At 53.0% G+C, this 25164-nt stretch overlaps 1 protein-coding gene across 1 annotated transcript in view; it reads right to left on the reverse strand.

Moving 5' to 3' along the window:
- Nucleotides 1-938: 938 nt before the first annotated feature.
- AFG2A (AAA ATPase AFG2A) overlaps nt 939-25164 on the reverse strand; it is a 170202-nt gene continuing 145976 nt past the window's right edge. The window contains exon 16 of the mRNA XM_037058578.1: nt 939-1890. Within this exon, the coding sequence (XP_036914473.1) occupies nt 1714-1890 (177 nt within the window). The 3' untranslated portion in view covers nt 939-1713. The remainder of the gene's footprint in view (nt 1891-25164) is intronic.

The following is a 25164-nucleotide window of genomic DNA, read 5'->3' on the forward strand; positions in this document are numbered from 1 at the left end:
TACTGCTGTGGCTTTTATTTATTGGCAATGGAGCTTCTTTAATTTCCATGTTTAGGCCTTTGGGAAAATGTTTTATTATTTTCTTGTGCTCCTCTCTTGCCTAAGAAGGAAGTTAAGCTACTCTAATAAGTAAAGGGGAAAGGGGAACACAGACGTAACTTTGAGGCTCTACTTCGGCACGTGAGCCTTGTTTTCCAGACCAGCAGGCCCTGCGGAGCTGCCGAAGTGACGGAAACGGTCCACACTGCCGTCCGGCACGGCCAGCACCTGTCACGTGTGGCTATCGAGTGCCTAAAGTGTGGCTGACATGCGCACCAACTGAACTTTTTAAAAAGATCTTATTTACTTACTGTCAGAGTGAGGGGCAGGGAGAGAGACAGAGAGAGAAGCATCTGTCAGTTGCCTGTCACACGCCCCCAGTTGTTAGGAACCTGGCCCATAACCCAGGCACGTGCCCTGACTGGGAACCAAACCGTGACCTTTCACTTTGCAGGACGACACCCAACCCACTGAGCCATACTGGTTAGGGCGGAACTGAATTTTTTAATATTATGAAATTTTGGTTAATTAAAATTTAAACTTAAATAGTCACATGTGACTAGTGTCCTTTATATTTGACAGCACAGCTCTAAACAGCGGTAATACACTTGGTCCCTCGGGCGACTCTAGTATCCTAGTACACCGCTGGAGCCGGGGAGAAAGGCCTCGCCAGCCTGTCTGGTGGCTGCAGGTGAAGCCGTTCAGACGCGACTGCAGAGGACCTGCCACCACGAAGCCGCACGGCCCCACTGGTGCGGTCTCCCGGCATTGCTCGCCCGACTCGTCTTTCTGGGAATTTTGACGATCCATGGAGACCAGGTTTGAGTGTACAGTCTTCCCACCGCCAGGAAGCCAGCGAATCATCGTCCGACAACTTCTCAAGGATATTCAGGGAGCATCAAAATGTCGACAGATTCCAAGGATAAAATAGCCGGGAGTGTAAAGACACGTATTTAGAAGGCAACATGAGCCATAAGATTGAGTACAATTTGGTTTACTCTTTAACTGAAAACTTTATTGGTGACCTGAAAATGTGTACAAGTTAAAACATGAATACTTCATATGGTTTAAACTTACAGCATTTAAATTTTTTCAAAGGACATTACATTGTAAGGAATGACTCAATTCTTTTTTCTCTTCACCATAAGGAAAGGTTAACATGGCTACAGTAAACAGGCAGGTATGAACTGTAATGAGAACCAACACATGTTTGGGAACCAGGCCACACAAGCTGGGCCGGTGCATTCGGCCGCCCCACTGGCCTTCGAAAATAAAGACGTGGAAATGCCTTCCACCACACGTTCCCCCCCACGCCTCATCCGTGTGCCAGTACAAACTGATGCCCACAGGGCGGGCATTCGGGGAGGCGCTGCAATGGACTAAGGAAAGCCCTTCACGAGATGAAGGAACCAGGCCCCAAATGAAAAGGCTGGAAGTGTGCATTTTAAAACTGAGCTCACGTTTCCAGATAAAACGGACTAAACTCCTGTCCAGAGATTTTCACGGGCATTTTCATCGTTCCCACAGAATTTACAATGTCTACAAGAGCTGCAGGCCCTTCATTAACATACTTGACATTTTGCTTCTTAAAGATTTAACACTGTTCACAAAAAACTTCAAAACAAAACCAGTTTTCTCTAGGAAGCATTTCCGGCCTCATGAACACTCATGACTTCAGAGCGTGTGAAGCCCGCTCTTCTGCTGATAGTCTTCGTAGAAGCGCCTCAGGGACTCGGGGATTCGGGGCGTCACAGTGCTCAGGGCCCGAGTGAAATGTCTTCTCCTAATGCACTCGGCTTTCATGTCTTCTTCCAGCGCCAGCAGGGCGGCCTCTCTGCAGACGGCGATGACCTGCGGAGGGAGAAGGCCGTCAACGCCGGGTTTGGGAACGGCGTGTCTCGAATACTCACCGGGCAACCCCTCCAACTCCAAATGCATCGCTGCACCCACGTCCACGGGCCTTCCTGCTTCACCCCAAAACAATGCACTAAGCACTCCGCACCAGGAGCGACACGGCACACCAGCCAGGGCACCAGCTCCCAGCTGTGAGGGTGGCGCGGACACGCAAGGCCACAAGGCCGCTCAGCACAGGGCAGGCTGGCTCATCGGCACACCTGGTCACAGCACAGAGTCGCCACGTTCCTTTCAGCCTTTGCTGTCTCCCCGACCCGTGCGGGCATTTCTTCATGTGCGTCTCTTTAATGCGTCCCTAAACCTTGGAGTAGCACACTGAGCTGTCTCCGTTCACTCTGGAGAGCTGCGTCAGGGCAGAGCAGTGACTTCTGTTTGCTCAGCCAGGGGAGCTGAAAGGATGGCAGGGAGTGGGGATGGGGTGGGAGGAATAGGCAGGGAGGCAGGGCCAAGCCTGCCACCCCGAAGTGCGTTTTGCAGCTCCCTGGGCTGCAGACAGTGGAAGCAGGCCGGCAGCGGTGGCAGCATCGGTCTGGAGACAGGGGACTGGGCTGAAAGGCGTTGGCGGGATAAAAGGGGAGACCGTGAGCCACGGGCAGTGAGGAAATAAGTGCCCAACCTGGCTGCGCCCGTCCTCTGGGCGATGGACGGGCCACATGCCCGTCTGGCCACTCGGCACTCAGTCCCTGTTTGCTCACTTACTGGAAGGGTCCTCTGCTTCTGCAGGGGCCCGTGGCTGCCAAGCCACTCGGTGGCCTTTGGGGGACTTAGGAGCATGCTCAGGGAGCTCTCAGAAGCCACGCGCAGATCGAGGGGCTCAGTCAAACCATGACAGTGTGACTGCTGGTTCTGGGCTCCCCTAATGAGCGCCAGGTGAACAGAGGCAGGTGAACCAGCGGATCCGAACCGCAGGCTGGGGTGTGACACCACCCTGTGCACAGAGAAAAGCTCCCGGCACCTGGGCACGTGACTTCCCCGGCAAACAGGGCTCTGGAAGCGGTGCCCAGGCCCTTCACCGCCGTGTCCTCGTCCCCACTGCCGACCGGACCCTTTGAGGAGTCACCAGCGCCTGCCAGTTAGGGCGCTTGTGCCGAGGGGCTGTGGCTACTCTGAAAAGCTGCCTTCTGTTTGTGTTGTTTTTCAGTTTTGACCAAAACGGCGATACCTAAACTTTAAAAAATATAAGTGCCTTGTTTCAAAGGTGCGAACACTACCTGTTCGGGGAAGAGACAAAAGATGGGCAGTGGCCTGAGCTGGACTCAGACGCTGCTGCGTCTGCGGCTGTGACACCCTCTCCTTTGGTGCTAGTGTGACAGCAACTCTCTCTCCACTTGTCGAGCGGTGACAGCAGACTATCAGGGGCCCGGAAAGTTCCACAAACGGAGGGAAACCCTCTCTATAGAAGACGTAGGCCTCTTTGAGACATAGTGCATTTAGACATAGTGGGGTGAGTCCCTGAGAGGCAGAAAAGGGCTTTTCATGAAAATGCTTCAGAAACCCTGAAAACGAAGCCACTGAAGGAAAGAGTGACTGTGTTCAAAAGCAGGAGCGAAGCGGCCGGGGGGCCCAGGGCGCTGTTTTGCACTGGGAAGGCGGACGAGCACCAGCGTGGGCAGTGGCTGGGGTGGGGCAGCTTCCCAGGAGAAGATGGCTCTTGACCACTGAACCTTGGGAAATCGAATTACTTCCCTCTTCAATGCAAAAGGGCAAAAGAAGCAACTGTGCTGACTTCCGAATGCCGCAAAGAACAGGAACAATGTCTTACTTCACTGTGAAAAAAAACGAGCCCTCTCATCCCAGCCTTGGGCTCCTCCCTGGCCCAGAGACCAGGGGAGCTGGACCCTGTGGGCCAGCTGAGCAACCCAGACGCAGGCGCACCACAAACCTGAAAACCAATGCACTCTCCAAGCAGGCAGCACCATTTTTAAAATACAACATCATAAAGAACAGGAGTCCAGGCAAAGGCTGTTCACTGACAATGAAAATGAGTCCACAGGCAGAAAGGCCTCAGGTGCGCGCAGTGTTTCGGGGGTCAGTCAGTGCCCAGTAACCTGCCCGTGCACTTCTCGGTGCAGGCCACCGCCTTCTTTTTAGGGCACCAAAGTCCCTGTGAGCAGTCATCTCCACTTCCAGACGAGGCCTGGGCCGTGCTTCCCTCCTCTGCTCCCGACTGAACAGGATGGGCACAACAGCAGCACAGCCCTGGGGAGTGGTGCGTGGGGGGACCTGGGGGCCGCTGGCTCCCACGGGGACACTGCAGTCCTGCACGCCTGTCACCACTGAGAGTTCCCCAATCGCTCCCAGATGAACTGTACCCTCCCAGAAGCTCCGAGGAGCCTCCGGGCTCCCCCACCTGCTCGCCCTGCAGGCACTGGAAAGGAGCCTTCAGCAGAGTGTGGGCAGCCAGAGGCTCGCCGCTCTCACCAGTGCTCCAGGGTGGCCCAGTGGTCCCAGGTCCCGGGAAACAAGCTCAGCCTGGGGCTGGGGAGTGGAGGCCCAGGACAGCCCACACATGCAGGCCGGGGCACAGCCGGGCAGGGGGCACGGGGTGGAGGAGAGCACGGCCAGCTGGTCTGGTCTGCGCTGGGGGGCAGGGTCCATGCAGAGGCAGCCTGCCCTCCGCACCCACCCTGCCGTTTGACGGGAAGAACGCACCTCGAGTGAGGCCTAGACGTGCTTCTTGGCCTCTCTGTATTTCAAGTGTACTAAGTAGCTGGAAAGAATCCGCCAGAAGAAATGGGCTGCAGTGCTCGAAAAAGTCTCAGGTATTTTCAAGATGGCGCTTTTGTTCCAAGGGTCCTCTGGACCGCCTGTGCCCCGTAGGACCTAACTGGGCTGCAGCCGGAGGCAGGGACGCTGCGTGGCCACCTGTCCTTTCACTCCCCAGCCTCCCTGAGGGGAGGGAGGATTAGGAGCCTGGACCCAGCGGTGTCCACTGCTCCCAAAAGGTGACCTGGGAGATGAGGCGCTCGTTCCCTTCGCCCCCCGAGACCTGCTCAGAGGGGGCTGAAGGGGGAGGAGGGGGGCGTGGGAGGCACAAAGGATGCGGCAGAGGGAGGCTATTTACTAGTTACACCGAGAACCAACCGCGGCCCACCCTGTCTGTTGTGAAATAACCACAGCACAACCTCCATCACTGCTCAGTCACGGTTTTTTCTTGCGATGAGAACTTTTTATATCCACTCTCTTAGCAACTTGCAGACAAGCAACAGACTAGGACTTAACTGCACTCCACGCCGTCTTCACACCCAGGGCTCGTTCCAGCGGGAGCACAACTTGACCGCCTGCAGCCAGCTAAGGGGAACCTGAGGGCAGGTCCCCGAGGAACAGGGAGCTCCCAGCACACGACGGAGTGAGGAGGCAGTGCAGTGACGTGCCCTAACTCTCCCGTGGGTGCCGTGCTCGGGGACAGCAGTGCTGTCCTGAGAGAGAGCAAGCTCTTCTCTCCCTGGCACAAGACTAAACAAAACTGAATTTAGATCAGGGGACAGCACCACCAAGTCAGACACCCTAGAGCACCCAGGCCACGTTCCCGTTTCTTCTTCGTTTCCCACATTCGGGGGGCGGGGGGGGGGCGGGGCTCTGTTCCTTCTGGCGGACAGTATTCCCGGTGCCTGGGAGCCGCCGGTTTAGAAACTCACGTTGTGTTCTTTCGTTCTACATCCAAATAGAGAAACATTGTCTTATTTGTCACACAAACTGTGCTATTTCAGGTAGCACGTCATTGGTTTTGTGTGCTTATCGGACATATAACAAAGATTCTCAACCCAGGGTCTGTGACCATCTAGGTGGACCTACAAATATACTGAACCCTCTGCAAATGCTTGTTTGTGTATGTGTTTTTCTAGAGAGGGTTCAAGGCTTTCATCACATTCTAAACAGGAACCCAAACCCCCGCAGGGTTAAGAAGCACTGCATCACAGTAATCATGTCTCACGTTCTGTGGGTGCTCTAAAATCACACCTGTTCTGCCCTTTCCAGGTGACTCAGGCCGCAGTGCACCTGGGCCAGAACTCGCCCCGGGCAGGGCCGCACAGTAGGGTGGATCGCGGCCAAGGCAGGGAGGGTTTGCTTTCTTAGACCTTCCTCTTGTAACCTAGAAAAACGTAAGAGCTGCCCCTGCCTGTAACACATGCTCCTGAGGTCTTCACCACCACGAAGAGGGACCTAAGACCTATATCCCGTTCCATTTACAGAGAAGATTCCATGTGAATAACCGAGGGCAAGGAGACACAGACTGCAAAGTTCAGCACACTAGTTAAAGAAGGCAAAAGCCAAGTTCCTAAAATTTACTTAGGAACTAAATCAGTTATTTCGGTTAACACACAAGTGAGTTTTTAACTTTTGAGTGTGTGTCAGCTTGTCAGTTTTGATGTTTGGAAATAACATCACACGCTACGCACTCAGAAACTGAGGGATTTTCTTCTTTATCTGCAAACTCACATGGCCTGACGTCTTCTAAGGAGTGAGACCCACTCAGAGCTTTATTTCCTGCATGTCCATTGAAAAGGAAAAAACAAAGAGAAATCTCTTAATTTTACTAATTTGAAAGCCAATAGTGAGGTACAGCTCTTGCCTCTTAACAATAAAAAGGGTGACACAACCTAAAGGAAATCACAAACACTTGTGAAAGCCAAGCACCGCCGGGTCAGTCATTCTCACTACAGTTACTCTTACGCCAGGTCAAGTGGAGAGCCAAGACGACCTGGTTGACGGGGGCTTCAACCAAGACACACACGTGTTCTTCTCTTCTGACCACCACGTCCGCCCTCACTCGAGGACTACGGAATGGAGACGCTTTCTTCACCGCCGCCCAAGGTCCCCTGTAGGACTGCAGTGACGGAGTGAGGGTGGCATCAGGCTCGGCAGTGCAAAGAGCGTGAAAGCCTCCCAGCAACAGATTAAGCACGTCCGTGAAGACTGCACTGACGGCGGCGAGACAGGCCCTGTGAGCGGCCAGACCCGGAAAGGGCTGCGGGGCGAGGGGCGGGGGAAGCGCCTGTGGGGAGGGAAGACACCGCGCTTTCAAAAGCATTACTCCTAAAGGTGCGATTGGCTTGGCATCAGCGACACAGCGGTTGGTGTAGTTAAAGAGCTAACAGTGGGTTTTTAAAGCACAGATTATCCATCTAGCTTTCAACAGTCTAAGGACAGGAAAATTGAGTGCATGTATTTAGTCAATATCAGGATTATACCCACACATTTCACATCATCATTTTAAACCTGGTGATCCTCAGATTTCTAACCATAAAGAAAAGCACCATGGGGGAGAGACCAGGAGATATTTCTCATGGAACAATTTTTTTCAGTCACCTGGACACAGGGGATTCTACAATGGGCTGCTTTGGAGTCTTCGTCTTTGTGTTCTCCGTCCCAATGAACACACGCAGAAGCACTCCGGGACGTTGGAAGGCGGAGACAGCCGCAGCGAGCGCCTGGGCCGGGCTGTGCTGCCTCATCCGGGGCCCCAGTCATGCAGCTCCACACGGCCGCACCCTGGGGCGGGCACTGGCGTCTCGCTGGACATGAGCCATACACCTTTCACATGGCACGTTCAGGGCGTCTTCTGTACACAGCTTACAGTCACACGGAAGAACATGAGCCAGGAGGGGTTCTGAATTACTTTCCAGGTCCACCCCGCTCTCTCCCCCACCAACTCTGTTCTCTTTGGGAAACGAAACTATGCTGATGTGTGCACGTGTGCACACATGCGCGCGCACACTTGCAGATGCAGTGTGAGCTCGCGGGCATGGCGTGAGCCTTGGCACTGTGCCGAGCACACGCTCCGTCAGCAGTTCCGAAGCCCACCACTTACGGACCCTTTAACAATTAACTGGGCTGTTGAGATCCCATCACTCCGGCAGCAACCCGGCATAGCTGTGCCTTTAACAAAAGAATCTGGTAATAAAATGAGATTTTACATGCTGAAACAAAGTATTTTCAAACCTTTTTCTGCTGACTGCTCTTTTGGTAACATCTCTGGAATTAAAAACCCACCCACACGTACACGAATGTTCCCACAGAAGATTATGCTAAGTTTTGGGTTAACCTCAGAATTACTAAATTTTTATATCAATCTTCTAATGAATGCTTCAGATTTATCTTTTAGAGCAAACCCAAGCCCTGAAAAGACTCAGAGGCCACGTGCTCCCAGACCACGGGGGCGAGCATGCCAGGCCGCCCTGTCCACAGGGCTCTTGAGCTGCGTGCCCAGAGCCTCTGGGCACGGTGGGCACCTGCGTGTCCCGGGGCCGCCTGCTCAGAGGAAGGACTGGTGCGGCACAGCAGACCCCATCCCGGGGCCGGGGCACCTTCGCCTCGGCTTCCTCCGCTTTGGCCTCTCACCAGAGCGGCTTTCCCGTGTGGCACAAACCGTGGCCAGGCAACATCTAGGCTTTGTACCTGTCAGGGCTGGCCCTCGGCAGGGCCTGATTGTTCTCAGTTCCAGTAACCAAGCCCCTGTGGCGAGTCTCTGATTGGCCTGGTGTTGTCTCTGTGGCTGGAGAAAGGCCATGAGGTCATTTCCTCTGCCCCGAATCAACTGTGCGTGTGTGTATGTGGGGGGGGGGGCACCCTGGAGTGACAGGACAACGCTGTCACTTTTGGGGGCGGTGGAGAGCCTTGGGAGGCTGCATGTGGAGCCACTCAAGGCAGGCGCACATTGGATGGCTGCGGGGACGAGAGAGGGCCCGGAAAGGGCCCTTCGCCCTCCTCTGTGCACGGGATCCTGGGTGCTCACACGCCGCTGCCCCGGCCACAGTTCCAGCACACACGCAGCCGGCCGTGGCAGGGCTGCAGTCCCCAGCTGCCACTACCTTGGGCTATACAAGTAGCTTCCAGGCCACAGGTGCCATCTGACTTGAAGGCTGGAAGGTTCCAAGGGCCACCGGTCAAGTTCTGCCAACTGACTATGATGCCGCAGGGAACGACTAGAGCTGTTCGCTCTGGATGGTGGCTTCAGCACGGGCCCCGGTCAAAGTGTGATGTATCTTCGCGTCAAATCTATTTTCTTTCTTGGCAACCAGAGCAGTCTCAATGAACATCAGAAAAGAAAACAACAACTCAATGTTTATGTGTGGGGGAGGGGTCCTAAGCAGCTAATAGACTACAAAGCTCGAGTCTGGAGCTGTTTAATTTGGAAGTTTGTGAGAATTTTATTTGGACGGTTTCTAAATTGTATTAGAATTGTGCACGTAACTGGAAACGCGTACTGGCAAGATGGAGGGAGGGGCAGATGGCGGCGGACTGTCCCCAGTGCGTGGAGCTCAAGCCCCTTCCTCCCAGTCTGAGTGGCTGGAGAGGGCTGAAGTGTCTCCCAGGACAGCGCCACCACCCTCGGTGAGAGCACCTGACTCCTGCTCCGGAGGACAGAGAGAGGACAGAGACGAGACTGAAGTCCTTAGGGAGCACTGGGGGCAGAGTGTGCACCTTCCCTCGTCCTGTTTACACCGAAGAGAAAGGGCAACGGAGAGGACGATGCGCCACGAACGCTCAGCCACCTGCTGCCCAGCTTTGACGTGTGCCCCGAGCCAGCGCGGGCCCATCCGCGCTCCGCTCCTCGCCCTGACACCACGCTGAGTGCAGGGAGTCAGAATCTGTGCTAAACCACAAATACTTCAGTGTGTAGCTCTGAAGGAGTGCTTTTATAAAAAGGCATAACACATCATTATTGCACATAAAAATAGCAGTAACTCCTTAATGTTATCAGTATTTTGTCAGTCTTAAAACTTTGCCAATTCCACCACATAACTGCATTCCACAGACAGTTTGGTCAAATCGGGATCAAAATAAGAACTACAGATTACACTTAGTGAACATGTCTCGTATCTGAAGGGCAGCTCTCCCTCTCTGCCTTTAGTTCATGCTGAGGAGACACGTCCTATGCAGTTTCCCACGCTCCCTCCTTCCCGACAGCATCCCTGTGGTGCGATTTAACACACCCGCTGCCTGCGCCTCCTGTCAGCAAACAGGAGGGTCTGGAGCCCGAGCAGGTCCAGGCTGGATTTCTTGGGACGAGCGATGTGGAAACGCGTGCTACGCCCGGCTGTCGCTCTTTTTCACGGTAAGGCAGTCGCGTGTATCTGCCCGAGTCCTTTTCCTTCACCGCGGGTTGCAAAGCACTGTTCCCGTTTCTGTGAGTCCTTCTTCATCTACTGGCCGGGACTTACTTACTTATTTGCTTGTTTGTTTTGGCTGGGTGGCTTTCCACACCCTCTTGCTACCTGTTTAGGTAAATGCAAGCACACTACGCACACTTCACTCAGCTGCCTCTGCACGAGACAACTGATCACTGAACAGGCCCCAGAGAGCTGCTTCTCAGTTCTCAGACAGCCGCACAGCTTCCCCGACCAGATCCGAAGCAATGGGCGTCTGAGTGGTCTTCAGTCTCTCGTTCCCTTTTAGGGTCTATTTAGACGTCACTCAAAGTTCAACGGCAGCCAAGCAGGACAAACGACTACAGCATCAAACCTTCCCAGTCATCCCTCGTCCAAACTTTCAGGAGAGGTGAGTGTTGAAAACCCAGTTTCCTGGCTCCTTTGCTTGCCCTCCTCTATTTTTCAAGTTGCTCATCTCGGAACAGCCTTTCCAGACCTCCAGCCTGACAGGTCAGGTCCTGGCTCAGCCTCTCTGAGCCTCTGAGAGGCTCCAGGCCACCACGTGGCCTGGCTTTCCGCTGAAGCCTGGCTACCAGAGTGGACCCCACCGCCCCCGCCTCTGGGTTGCCTGCTGCCGACACTCTGCGCAGGTGCAGAAACGGCCGAGCAACAGGCTGAGCGACAGGCTGCGGGTGGGACCAAGGCCAGCTCAGGTGCAGGGCCTAAGCTGCTGCCGGGGCGGTGTCACGGGCGGGGGAAGGGAGGGTGGGACAGGAAAGGGACAGTCAGGATCCCTTTTGGACCCTAGCAATTCAAGCCAGCGTGCTTCTCCCGCATCGACTTTTCACGTACACGGGAGTGCGGCTCCAATTCTCCGAAGACGACACGCTCACGCACCACAGACAGCCCTAAAGGAGACACGGCACTCTCGGCGCCTGGTTTCCAGCCTTTACCTACGACCTCACAAAGAATGAACCCACTCTCCCGTCTTCAAATGCCCCTGCTACACGCGCATGTTTGAAACACGCATTTCCAACCCAGGCTCCCAGAGCCCAAAGCCGTCATGACCTGAAAACTGCCAGCCTCACTCACTCATTCTCGGCAACACACCCTGCTCTGTCGTCTGGGCCCTGCCCCTGCTGACACATGACCCTGAGTCTGACCGTGGCCCCTGTTCTCCAGACTGACTCACCTGGAGTCCTGTGACAACTCAGAAGGACAGCCCTACTCAGAGGGGCCAACAAGTGGGGAGGTGGGGCAGAGGGGGGTCCTCGGCAGCCAGCTGTGCCTGGTTCTTGGCTGCACCCTGGGGACACACGTGAGATGAAGCCCTGGTGGCCCGTGGGTTGGATGTGAAGACGTGTGAGACCCACTGACTAGGTGCCAACCTGAGCCTAGGAGAGGAAAGACCCCTAAGCCCAGGACAATTAACCCTGATGAGCGAGGGAGCTGATGACTTGAGCCGGCACCCTCCTAGAAGAGTGTCCCCCGCGAGAGGGGCCTGAGCCCCACCACTGCAGCAGCACGGGGGGCTGGCACAAGAGCCAGAGGGAGCGAGGGAGGCCTCCCCTGCTCCCACGGCCCCTCGAGACTGCCCGGCTGGCCCGGCCCACCGGTTACGTCCGCCAGCGGTGACGCTCCCGTCACGGAGGCACAGGCCGGTGAGAGCACAGCTCTTCCCTACCTCCTCCTGCAAAACCACCAGCAGAACGTCATCCATATCCCTGGTCCCCCCAATGACACGTCAGCAACAGGACACCCGTGACCAGCATAAAGTGTGGTGAAGGTGGGACACTTCTGAGACGCGGAAAATCTGCTTTCTAGAAATTTGTTCAGAGATAGAAAGTAAGGATTTTGTTAGAAACATTATGTAAGAAGAAAAATTACTAGCTCCTTAAGCCAAAAAAAACTTTGCAGCAGCTTTGATTTCATACAATAGAAAGTGTAAGATCAGCCCTGGCTAGTGTGGCTCACTTTGCTGGAATGTCATCTTGTAAACCAAAGGTTGTGGGTTCGATTCCCAGTTGGGGCACACGCCTAGGATGCAGGTTAGGTCCCTGGACAGGTCACGTACAATAGGTCCCCGGTTGGGGCACACATGAGAGGCAGCCAACAGATGTCTCTCTTGCACTGACGTTTCTCTCTCTCTCTCTACCCCTTCCTCCCCCCTCCCTAAAATTAGTAAGAATGTACTCGGGGGAAAATAAAGTATAAAATGTAAAATAAGACATATACTTTAATATAAGAACTTTAATTATGTATTAATCTTATTTTAAATGTTTTATGTATTTATGTATTTAATACCAAGTAGATTTTTCTTAAAAAAAAAAAAGATTTCATGTATTTTTGGAGAGAAGAGAAAGGAGGGAGACAGAGAGGGAGAGAAACACCAACACGCAGGCGAGAGAGGAATACCCGCTGGACGCCTCTGCACGCGCCCGACTGGGGGTGGGATGGTGCCCAAGCACGTGAGCCACACTGGCCGGGGCACAAGCCGATTTTTTTCAAAAGGAAGAGTCACTTCCAACCATTTAAACCTAACTATATAGGTCCTGAAGCCTGTGAGGAATGAAAATGCAATCATTTAAGGCCTGTTTTTTTTTTTTAAGATTTTAATTATCTTTAGAGAGGAAGGGAAGGAAAGAAGGAGAGAAATATCAATGTATGGTTGCCTCTCATGAGTCCCCTGCTGTGGTAGACCGCTCTGCCTGGTTTTAGGAATTGTATCCTGTACCCCTGGTGGCTAAGGGCAAGGGACGACCTCTGGAATGTGAGCCGCAGGGGACAAGGCTCGTCTCTGGTAGCAAACGCTGCCTCAGTTCCTCTCCCTGCCCCCAAAGCTTGGTAGGAAGTCAATGACAGGTAAGACCCCTCACAGCGGGGGCGGGGGGGGGAGGGGCAANTCCTTTCCACTGTCTGAAAAAAAAAGACATTTCTTCCTTCCTTGCTGGATCTGGGCTGGTGCTGCCCCCCACGCCCCCGGTCAAAGCCCGAGTCCCCATGTTCTCTAGGAGAAGCGCTTCCTGGCTCTAATCCCCTTAAGCCCGAATACCTGTTGGGGAGGGGTGCAGCTCCTTGCCTTGCTAGAGCGAGTCCTAGGGAAAAATCTGGCATCACAAAGACTTGCTGATAAACCTGTGAAATCTGCTCTGATAAGAGTGCTTTCATTCATATGATAAGAGTCCGAGAGGAAATGAGTATGTCTCCCAAAGTTTCTGCAACTCTTCCTGACAGACACTGAACTCAGACTCTGAAGCCCTCAGATTTCTTTGAAATGTTATCTACTGTTTGATCCTTGCTGCCCTGTATTCCTGTGTGTGACAACCCAGTAAAAGGCTATGGAGGAAGGCGCCTGAACTGTGATCGTGTGGTTCACAGGCCCGCACTCAATCCACTGAGCTACACCAGCCAGGGCTAAGGCCTGGTTGTAAGCTTCAGCGTGACAGAACACAACGAGGACTCTCCGTCATGCTAACTCGGGGGTGGAAAACGAAGACACGGCTGTAACAGACGCACTGGAACTCTAAGGAGCTGAAGCCAGAGTTCGCTCTAGAGGGGGGAGGGCTGCTCTCCTCGACCAACTTGCTGGGGAGACTGCAGTGTGGGCCACTGTCCTATGCTCTTGGGGAGCAGGGACTTGAAGATGCGGAGCTCGGAAGGGGGAAGATGACAACCACATCAGCGCCGACTTAGGGCAGTGTCGTTCGTGCCTGACCTACCAGAAGCCTATCATGCTGGGATGGAAGGTGACAACAGTGACCGACAACAGTGACAGGCGCCACTGCCAAGTGATCCTCCCCCTCCAGTACTCAGGTGGCTACAACTGCAAGCCACCCAACAGTCCGACACCCACCCCCTGGCAATCTACAGATGAAGAAAGTCCCACGGAAGAGTCTAGGTCCGTCTGCCCCTCAACTCACAGAGAGGTCAGGAGGGGTGGGTCCAGCAGTAAGCCCACGGCTGTGTGGCTGAAGGCCTCCGTGCTGCCCGCCAGCCCTGCCTGTGCCCCTGGGAGCACAGGCAGCCAGTGGGAAGGAATACTGCAGAGCAAAGCACAGAAGTGGCACAGGGGGCTGTGTCCAGGGGCTCAGCAGCAGCCTCTGCAGACTGGGGAGCGAGGTTGGCGGGGGAGAGGTGTTCCAGAAAGCTGGGGTCTCAGGCCCGGAGAAGGGGGAGGAGGGGGCGAAGGGGGCGAAGGGGGAGAAGGGGGAGAAGGGAAGGGCGAGCGTGCAGGGAAGAGAACACCTCTGCTCCGCTCCTGTTGGGGGAGGATTCTGCGCCAGTGAGGTCTGACACTGCACGGAAAACCGAGACAGACCCGTGGAACGCGGAGGGGGTTTCAGGGAGGAGGCCAAGTTCCTGCAGGTGGGGCAGGGAGGCCAGCAGAGGTTACCGGCTGCAGGTGGGGAGGAAAGGGCACGGAGGGGATGGGGCGGTGAATCGGGCCTGAGGAGGGGGGCAGCAGGCACGCCGGCCTTGTAGGAACTTTGGCGGTAAAAAGGGGACAGCTTGTGACCTGAGAGTAGCAGCGATCTGGGAAAGGTGTAAAGAAGAGCACACTACTCAAAGAAGGTGTAACCCAAGTCAGGGCTGTTTCCAGGGCTAACTTGGAACTCCCTGAGTTCGCTGCCGCAGCGGTTTCCAACTACTCTGGCACCCGCACCCTGGCTCGCGTCTGAACTCCGCTGCGGAGGGAGGCACAGCGGTGGCCAGACACCCTCGGTCAGACTCCACCAGGCTCTCCCTCGCCAGCCCCCAGCAGTTCCAGCTGTAACACGACAGTCACAGGTAGCACAGGCGCCCCCAGTGCAGCCCCGACCAGGGCGCCGGACAAACACTAGCACAGAGAGACCCCGCAACACGCATCACTCAAAGCCGCCCGACCCTCCGCACTGTCAGGGGCCTTCCCTCTGCGCTCACGTTGTATTCGCTCTACCTCAGGTCAGCCCCATCACGCTGACATCTACGACACACGATTCTACGAGACCTAAAAGTGTTCTTAAGCAAATGAAGAATACCGACTTCCATTCCTAAAAGTCCTGCTTCCAATTTTCAGGAGGAAATTAAACAATGTATAAATAAAACACTGGGCCTGAGCCCAGGCAACTGAGTGCCGTCCTGTCCTTTCAAGCCGAGGAGGAAGTGTCTGCTGGGCAGCACGGGCCAAGGCGTGGCTCCATGTGAGAGTGATTTGGGGTAATCGGGGGTGTCTGCAAATAGGTTAAAAATGGGGCCACATACTAATGAGGACCAGTTTATGGAAGTGAAATAAAGTGTCGCGCTCAAACCTGCACCTTAAAACCGGAGCGGGCTGAGGAGCGGCGGGCAGGGGAGGGAAGGGAGAGCGAAAGGGGAGGGCAGAGCTGCAAGTCCAGGGCCGCCGGAGGCCTCCCCACCGATGGCAGGCCCCTACGTGATGGCCCTGTCACCCTCATTGCCAAATTCAAAAAGACTTAAGTGTGAAGAGAGGGGAGAAGGGCAGGAGAGAGGGAAGAGAGGAGGAGGGAGGGCGGGAGAGGAGGAGAGAACACACAGGAATAAGGAGTGCGCGCAGCGTGGCAGACGGGAACTATTCCCACCAGGGGCCAGCACACACGCCGCTCGGAGGGCCCGGCAGCCGTGGGGATGGCCGTGTGGGGACGTTGCTCCTAGTGCTTCTCGCACCTGTCCTGTCGCAAGGGCAGCCACAGGAGATCTGCGCTTGGTACAGAGACTGCGGTGGTTTTCAGTAGCTGAAAAAAGGATGGTAGCCGTAGGAGAAGGCACCTATTCTGGAGCATTGGCAGATTCTCTGACCCTGTAAAAAAAGACAAGCGTCTCTGCCTTTCTCCCCAGCGGGTGCTGCCCCGGCCTGGAGACAAGGCTGACGCTGCAGGAAATCCCAGGCAAGGCTACAAACCAGTAACGTGCAGCGTTGGTCTGGGGTCAAGAATAGCTTAAAAATAGCGCCCTCCTTAGCAGAATGTGCTGTCTTACAAGCATCCTTGGCACCATAATGCGAGTCTGGAATCTCACAGACATTTCCACTGTCGCCTCTACGGAAGCCAGAGCTGGTGACTGCAGAGGCAGTGCTACGGGAACCTGTGGTTTACAGACCCCGGGGAGGGACACACACACACACACACACACACACACACACACACGGCGTGCAGCACCTGACCCAGACCTGCAGAAACGCAGGGGACGGGAACGGGCTCCGCAACCATGCTCATACTTCACAAGAGGCAAGGTCGTCTCCATACACCCAGAGTCACACACCCAGTGTTTGGCCTCGGAGCCAACACTCCCTCCCCGTCCCCTCCCTCTCCCCCACCTTTTCCCTCTACTCAGTCAGCTGAGCCAACGACACCCACCGCCTGCAACGCTCCAGCCCTCGGAGAAGCCCGCCCCAGTGTCCGTGTTGTCTGGCCACAGGGGCAGCTGCACGGCCCCACCGCTCCAGACAGGCTGTACCCTGAGGGCAGCGAGGGGCCGAGCAGGGTCAGGAGGACGGGTGTTAACACATGACTCGTCTCCCCAGCTGTGGCACGGGACCCCAATCAACGTGCAGGGTCTACGAAGGCTTGTCTTCTCGAACTCGGTGTACACTTTTCCACTGGATGGCAAGTTCTGGTCAGGACGCAATCGTCAACTACGACAGTGTGTGTATCGGGAAATGGAATTCCTTCAACAATGTTGTTTTGTGGCGGTTTGTTTGACGGCACTGTTTCCAGGAACTCACTGTCCGCACGGAACTGACGGAGGTTGGAGGATGAGTGCCATGTGGGAGGGCCTCGGGTGAACAGGTGGTGGCGGTGAGGGCAGGCGGGTGACAGCCTCCCGTTCCCTCCCTCCGTCACTCCCTCCCATCCCGGGGTGCACATGTCTTAGCAGACTCACTCTTTGGAGCAGTGTCAGATTCACAGCGGAATGGACTGTCCAGTGGAGACGCCCCTGTCCCTACACACGCATAGCACCCTCCCCTCCCCCATCAATACCCCCACCAGAGTGGGACCCTTGTGACAGTGCAGGGACCTGAGCTGGTGTGGCACTCTCACCCGGAGTCTCTAGTTCACATCGGGGCTCTCGACAGGCACTGGGTGGTCTGCAGGGCTTGGACAAATGTGTGACGACACGTGTCCACCGTCAGAGTGGCATGCAGAGCCGTCTCCCTGCCCTGAATGCTCTGCGTCTGCTGTCCACCCCTGCCTCCCTCCCCCGGCCCCCGACCTTTTTACTGCTCCCATACCTCCGCCCTCTCCAGAATGTTGGAGTCAAACAGCATGCAGCCTTTTCAGATCGGCCACTTGCTGACACGCACTGAAGGCTCCCCAGGTCTTTTCCTGGCTTGTCTGCGTTTCTCTCAGTCGGATCCAGTGGCATTTACTTACCCTTTCACCCCTGCAGGACATCTCGGTTGCTTCCACGGTGTCTGTACTCCTCTTTCATTTTACTGTCTTCTGCTTTAAAGTCAGAACATGTCAAAATAGACTCCTAACTAGCAACTCAAACAACCTCAAAATAACTACAAAGACACTGAGGCCCCTAACAGAGGCGACGTGACTGGCCGTGGCCCCAAACCCTTCCCGGCATGTGCCTGAGCCCGGCCTGCACCCCTCCCGCTCACACAACCTGCTACCGTCCGCACCAGCCGCCTGCAGTCCAGAATCTACCAGCCTCTGGATTAGGGGTTCCCCCCAGGCTTTACACCCCAAACGCTGCCTTCTCCCCTGCATCCAGTGTTACACAAGCATGTGACTCGCACATCTTCAAAACTACTTCCCTGTCACGTGTTTGCTAGTATCAGAGCCACAATATTCAGGTAAGGACGTACACTTCACAGCCACCCCAGGAAGTGCTATTGCCTTAACCATGGCACGGGAAGATGCCCAAGGCCGGAGGGCCCATGAACGGCAGAGCCAGGCTCACACCCAGGTGCACCCAAGGCCAGAGGCCGCACTCTGCTCCCTGCTGGACTTCCACGGTGCATGTGTATTGTATATGCATTTCTTGCAGGTGAAGCTTTAAATAAACCAGAGATAATGTGAACTCACTATAAGGGGAAAATTAATAAATTTCAGATTTCTTTACCATGGTCCTAAATCCCGGGGTCTATTTGTGTCTACAGGTGCAAGGTGCCATTTTCTCTCTAAGAAACACAGATTAGGATTTAAAATTTCTTCTCAGACCTTCAGCAGATGACTCACCCCAATGTGGAAACATAACTAAGTTCTGGAAGGTACCTACCCAAGAAACACCACCCGTACCACACTGTGCATTTACTGTATGGTTTATGGGTCTACAGTTTCAAAAACAGAAGTTCGGGCACAGGCCAAAGGAGCCGACCAGCTCAGACCACGGGCAGGACCGCTACGAGATCCCGCTTCCCTCCTCCGGCCCCGCAGAGACTAACGTGACGAAGAGACAGTCGCAGGTGAGGTGGTTTAAAAGAACCACGCCTGAGCAGAGGAGGTGACCAGGACTTTCTTCGAACACTGCTGACAAATGCACCCGCACCACCGCAGGGGCTCAGCCCTGGTTTCTGCAGCCCCAGAAGCCACTCGCCGGACTGGGAAGGCCAGACTCACGGGGAGAGACGGGACACTGCACAGTGGGTCTGTCTGTGGCTGCTGACATGACACTGGACCACCCAATGAGGTGAGAACAGTGGGAACTGGAGGTGGGAAAAAAAACAACCACCATAAAAGGGTCTGAGGAAAAAGTATGGGGAAAAAAAATAAACATAACCTAATTAAAATGCACAGTATTTCCAGAACACTTGGATGCAAAGGCTGATACATCTGCACCGCGCAGGAAAGCGCAGCGAAGGAGCTCAATTGCACAGTGTAGGGGCCGCTTCCGACCCAGCAACCGACCGAGATGCTTCCTCTCACTGACAGCCGCGACCCTCAGTAAACTTGACTTGGACCAAATGTCCATGATCACAGTGCTGCCAGCCCTCTGGTGAGACCATGCAGTGGTTCTTCACTAGGGTCCCGCCCCAGGCTCTGCCGTAAGAACGGCGTCCTGGCGTTACCAGGCGCCTCTGCAAACACAGGGACCTTTCCAGGTTAAATCAGTGCCCAAAGCACTTGTACCAGAGAATTGGGTAACAGGACATGACAGGGCTTAAAAAATTATGTACTCTTTTATATAATTCACCTGAACCTTGCCCAAACCAGAACCGATCCAAACTTGTTAGCATCAGAGATCTACACTCTCCCCAAGGGAAGAGGAAGTGAGCGAAGTCTCTGTGTGCACAGTGCGCCCGGGACTCAGAGTGTCTGTCTCCACTGCGGTCAGGGGAGAAGGGGCCCACACAGCCACCCCTTCCCGGGCAGGGCTGCAGGCGGGACAGTGCGGTCAGCTCCCGGGAACGGCGCCTGCCCTGCCCTGCCCTCAGCAAACGGCTCACCGGCTGCAGGCTGCAGGCCAGGCACTTAGTCTTCGCCCACGGCTGAACTCACTGAGATTTCGGGGCCTTCCCGCTGCACTACAAAGGCGTTAGTTCTAGAAAATGGAGATGTTCTCGGATTGCTGCAGAAGGGCGGGCAGTAAAACAACTGAGAAAACCCGTGAAGACCACATCGAGCCACAGCTCCCGCACTATGTGGACAAATTCTCTCTGATAGTGAACACGGGACTCGATGATCCAGCAGGTCAGAATAAGTTACAAAAAAAAAAAAAAGCGACTCCACTTGCCCGCTCCTCCTCACACCCACCCCACTCCCCAGACTCTGGTTCTAGCTTCTTAAGTTGCCCATTATTTTGGAGGCTGCCTATCTTTGAATCTTGACCCATCACCTGCAGACACTCTTCACTGCATCTTATTAGGACACACGTATACTTAGCATATTTATGCCTCCCCTTTTTAAACCTTGGCAACATTAAACAACGCTTTATCTCCTGCTTCTCTTTCTAGCAGCCATGGTTTACATCTTGTAAGATTAGGACGTCACTGTCACTCTCCTCATGTGCTTCTCTGCCCCCTCCCTTCTGTTCTGGGAGCACCAGCAGGCCTGGATGGCAGCCTGCCCATAGGGCACGGTTGGCGCAGAACAGTCACGCAAGCCCTCTGCTGACCCGCCATCCCAGCCGGGGGAGGCCCTCCCCTCTGCCTGCCCTGCCCCCGGGGCCGACCTGCTCCCCATCCTGCTCCGAGTGGACAGGGGCCCTCCCCTCACACTTGCCATCGCTACTCTTTCCATGGCACCCTAGTTCCAGAAGGACTCACTCTGTGAACAAGAGCACGTGTTGAGCCCCTTCTAGAATACCAGCACACCTTTATTCGATCCACACGCTCCTAAGTTTGGTTTGGCACATAGGCTAGGTCAAAAACCATTTTCCTCAAGGTCTGAAGGAGCTCTTCCACTGCCTTCTCCCCAGAAAGCCCCCCCCTGCTACTGCCCCAGTGAAGTACTGGATAGCAGGGGAATCGGGACGCATGGGCGGAGGCTTTGGAGACGTACTCGGGGTTAAATCTGGGGGCTGTTAACTGTGAGATCTTGAAAGAAGGCTCATGCTTCTTCTCTGTAAAACAAGCATATTAATTTTGTACCTCAGGGTTGTATTAAATTAAATAATTATGTAAAGCACTTATGTCTAGCACATAGTAAGTGCTCAACAAAATTGTGGTGAACATTACTATTATTAGTATGGTTCTGATTACTGAATGTGTAATAAAGACCAACGGAGACTCTGGTGGCTACAGACTTCTCTACCCTTTTCTCCCCAGTGACAATCATTTGCTACCCAATTCGGGAAGTCACGTGCGTGCTCCAAGAGGCTTCTATTTCACGTGCCCCATAAGCTTCTAAAGGTGCATACGTTCCCTCTCCGGCTGTAACTTGTCTCTAATTCCTGAAGTTCCGGCTCCCTGGAACGCTTCCTGGAGAACTGAAGCTGGCGTCGGGGCCCAGAGGTGCGGTGGCTGTAGGCGAAGCAACTCCAAACTAATGCCACGGCCACGGGGCACCCAGTACTGGAGACTGGGGGGGAGTGACGGTGTGAACAGCAGGCGGCAGGAAGGAGCGAAGAGGGGAAGTTTATAGGCTCAAGACATAGTTGTGCATAACTCCGTTTTGCAAACAGCAAAATCCTAAAGATGGACTTCATGTGAATTCAGTGAGGAAAGGTCTCCTGAGCTCACAGTGGTGTTTTTGTGATGTCTACACAGAAAATGGGTTATCTGTCAATAGCCATTTGCAAATGGAAAACAAAACATTTCCCAGCAGACAGAAACGCAGCAGCGTCACCTGACTGCCAAACTGCTGGTGTGACCTGCGCTTCAGGGCTGAATGGTGACATTCTGGGCCACCTTTGCCGAGTGGCGGAGGCATTTCCGAGTTGACAGAAAAGACCATCCTTGCCGGCACCTCAGGGAACGCCACTGTGCACCACAGCGTGTCGTTGTTGATGTCGTGATTCTTAGTGTGTGGAATACTGATTGTTTTTAACTGTTAAAAACTAGTACAGGCAAATCTTATTCATGTTCTAACCAGAAAACCAAAATGACCAACATCATTTGGGGGGCATTTAAAAAAAAACCAGTCACGTATTAAGAATACATCCCAAGGTTGAGTTTTAGCTATCGGGCCAGGGTGACTTTTCCAGTATGCGTTACAAATGGCAAACACAAAGCTTAAACTTCATTCAGCGGTGTGTGTACCACAGCCCATCCGGCAAACAGGGGGCGTCCAGTACCTGGGGGACTTTGTTGTAAACAGTGAGTGAGCCAGAAACCAAAAGAGAGCTAGAGGAAGGCTTAACCCACAGGGGTCAGCACATCCTTCAAGCCCCGCCCCTTGCATGAAAAGCTACACAGAATAAGGCTGGAAGGCAAGGCTACCACATCAGGCCAAGTGACCAAGCACAGCCAAGGTCAAGGGCAATATTCACATGGTCCCCTGTGTCCTGGCCGGCAGGATTTCATCAGGGCCCTCAAGTCTTCAGAACAAAAGGATTGTCATTTAATTAAAACAAAGTGAAGAAAAATAACAGATGGATATTTTAACTGTTTCCACAGGTGGACAACCAGAAGGTAACAGAAAAGAACTGAAGAACATCTTGAGGCCATGCCAACTACTATTTTCTCGCCTAGTTGGGAAGGCCCCACTTTCCTTACAGGTCCGTCTAAGGATCGGTTTTGGCCTTGAAAGTCGCTCCTCAGTGAGGGGATCTCCTGGGATACTGTTTCTAGGAGTGTCGACCTTTTACACTTTTAAGGATTCTTGCAAGAAGTTAATGCTGGGCAAACTAAACTCAATTCTTGCTTTTAAATATAAACCCACTGCTTTTGAAGTGAATAAAAATACGCCAAGGAGCTACTTTTGCTACTATTCAAAGAATGCCTTGTCCAAATGCCAAAACCAGGTTAAGCAATTAAGAAAATTTTTTTGAAGAAAAAGAGAAAATAACTTATGATTTGGAACTTCCATGATAAAAGCAGCATGTGCATTATACCAGGTTCTTGCTCTAAATGAATGGGAAAACTCTCCTACAAATATAAAAACCAAACTCATTTTCCAGATTTTAATGAGAAAAAGGGAGCTAGCCATTATTAAAGAACACAAGAAACAATATTTGGAGGTTAAAAACAAACAAAACAAGTAAGGAGCCATGCAAATCTTACTTTTCTACTTTTCCTTACAGCCAAGTTAAGGTTTGAACCTATTTCCAATGATCAAAACCTAGTGGAGGTCGCGTTTAGAAACACCCTCACCGCGATTCCGAACCAGCATTTTAGAGTCCGGTGACCTCCTGCCAGAACTGAGAAGTACTGCCACTTAGGGACGTCACAGTGAGACACTCACGACGAACATGCAGCGCTGTGTCCTCGGCGTTCGATGTCTGAGCCTGCCCTGAGCACTCCCTTGGCTTTGACCCTGGCCCGAATGAAGGTGTATGGGCCTTAGGAACACTCACCTCCTAAACAATCATTCCGTAAACAGAGCCCTCAACTTTCACAAAGTTGCTAGGTTCGCCACTTTTTTCTTTTTAATTAACAAAATTTAGGTTAAGAAAAAAAGAAGTAAGTTGTACACAAGGAACTAGAAATTATGTTAACAAATATGTTGGTATAGGGATAGTATGTAGACAGTTTGTAAAAAAGGGGGCAACTTTATACACTTAAAAGTAAAAAATAGAATAAATCTTTAACAAGGAAAAATAAAAATAGGTCTTACAGATGTTTATAAATATGAACTAGCTGAAAAAAATGCTGCACGTATCTCTGAAATATGGTTTGAATTTAAAGGACACTAAACGGAAAGCATGCCACACACATCAAATGCTCATTCTTAGCATCCATAAAATTGAAGGCAACAAAATATGGAAAGATGGGAAGTTTTGTGATATTAGAGATAATTACATTGGACTTGTTGGTTATAGAAGTATTACAGAAACAATTTATTGGGCACTGGCTGCGGAGTATGTCCCCGGACGTGGACGCCAGCCCTGTGAGGTAGGGCCGCTCTCACCCGTCCATACCAGGGGAGTGGTCACCAGAGAGCGAACTCGGCACCTGGGCTTGGATCTTCCTCATTCCAGAACCCGTTTGCTTAACTAACGCAGTTTCACCTAGCACAAATGCTCTGAAAGGAGACAGCTCCCACGTATGTCGGCGGTACGCTTTTTGTACACAGATACTGCTATCCTAAGAAATTAGCTGTCTATCTCTTTGGGTATATGACCAGATTTTTAAAAACTCCACCAGAATCTGCATGACAAAATCAATAGCACATGTGGCATATCATTTGTATAATCATAAGCTCCTCTCAAGTTGGTAGAACCCCCACATTCTGTCACTCTTTTGAAGATGGAGAAGCAAGATTAAATGTTTGTGCAAAAATGCCGGAGAGCAGTGTGAGTCAACGGAAGGCCTGAGGGTCTGGCGAGGAGGAAGCAGGTGGATGGTTGAAACGCCCACAGCAGCAGCACTCCCGCCCGAGCAGTCCTTTGCAGATACAGATTCAGCCTGGGGACCAGGCTTGGGGACGAGATTATCAGGTAGGTCTTGACTAACGTGCTGCCTCGCTAGACCGCTTCCCGATAAGGCTGCAGTACTTGGCTACGAAATGCTGCACGGAGTGTGTCGCCAGCCAGGCAGCCTCTCATCCAACACCCACTTCCTTTCTGACTAACGCTCCCTGTCATCTGACGGCAGCTTTGAGCACCTGGCAAGGAGTCAGCACTAACTACAGGTACGCGGCACAGGGTGTTCTGGAGGATGACTTGCTTCACTGTAAACATCTTAGCTGAGACAGCCCTCGGGTAAGCCGAAGTAAGGTTCGTGTACTGCCAATTTAAGTAGGAGTTGAAGTTTGGGAAGAGAGAAAATGTTTACATCTCTATAAACTACAAGTTTTAAGATTTTGTAACTTAAACGTAACAACTTGAAACTTACTTTCCTAACAAAGAGTTTAGGGGAAAACTGAGCTATTGTATGTCCCCACTTTATTAACACTTTTTATCCTAATGCCTCCAGAATCATAGATACCGAAAAGCAAAAAACCCCCAAAGGTCTCAGATGGGAAAACAAAATCCCTGGCCTTGGGAATCTCTGAGCAGGTAATTTCTTTTCCATTGAGTCGACAATTGTTAAAGCCTGCTAAAGAGAACTTCAATTAAAATCCGAATTCTGCCCTGGCTGGTGTGGCCCAGTGGATTGAGCGTGGGCCTAAGAACCAAAGGGTCGCTGGTTTGATTCCCAGTCAGAGCACATGCCTGGGTTGTGGGCCAGGTCCCCAGTTGGGGGTGTGTGAGAGGCAAGAGATTGATATTTCTCTGGCACATCGATGTTTCTCTCTCTCTTTCTCCCTCCCTCCCCCTCACTCTAAAAATAAATAAAATATTTAGGAAAAAAAATTCTTCTCTAACACTTTAGACCCTAAGACAAGAAACTCATTAGACTTGTGTTGGAGAGCACAGGTAGTCTGAGTGGCTATAATCGCTCCCTCTGTTTTCACCAAGTGGGAGAAAAGAGCGGATGTCAGAAAAAGTGCTAATCAGCGAGACAGAAAGCTAATGTTCTCCTTATATTAGCAGTAGCAGCTCCCGCCCAGGGGGCAGCGCCCTTCCGGAGTCAGAGGCGCTGGGAGAAGACTGTTCACGCAGATCTGACCTGGAGCCACAGGGAGGT

Source organism: Sturnira hondurensis, unplaced genomic scaffold (genome assembly GCF_014824575.4).
Source record: "Sturnira hondurensis isolate 20B ecotype Veracruz unplaced genomic scaffold, ASM1482457v3 Scaffold0010128, whole genome shotgun sequence".
Taxonomy (NCBI): Eukaryota; Metazoa; Chordata; class Mammalia; order Chiroptera; family Phyllostomidae; genus Sturnira; species Sturnira hondurensis.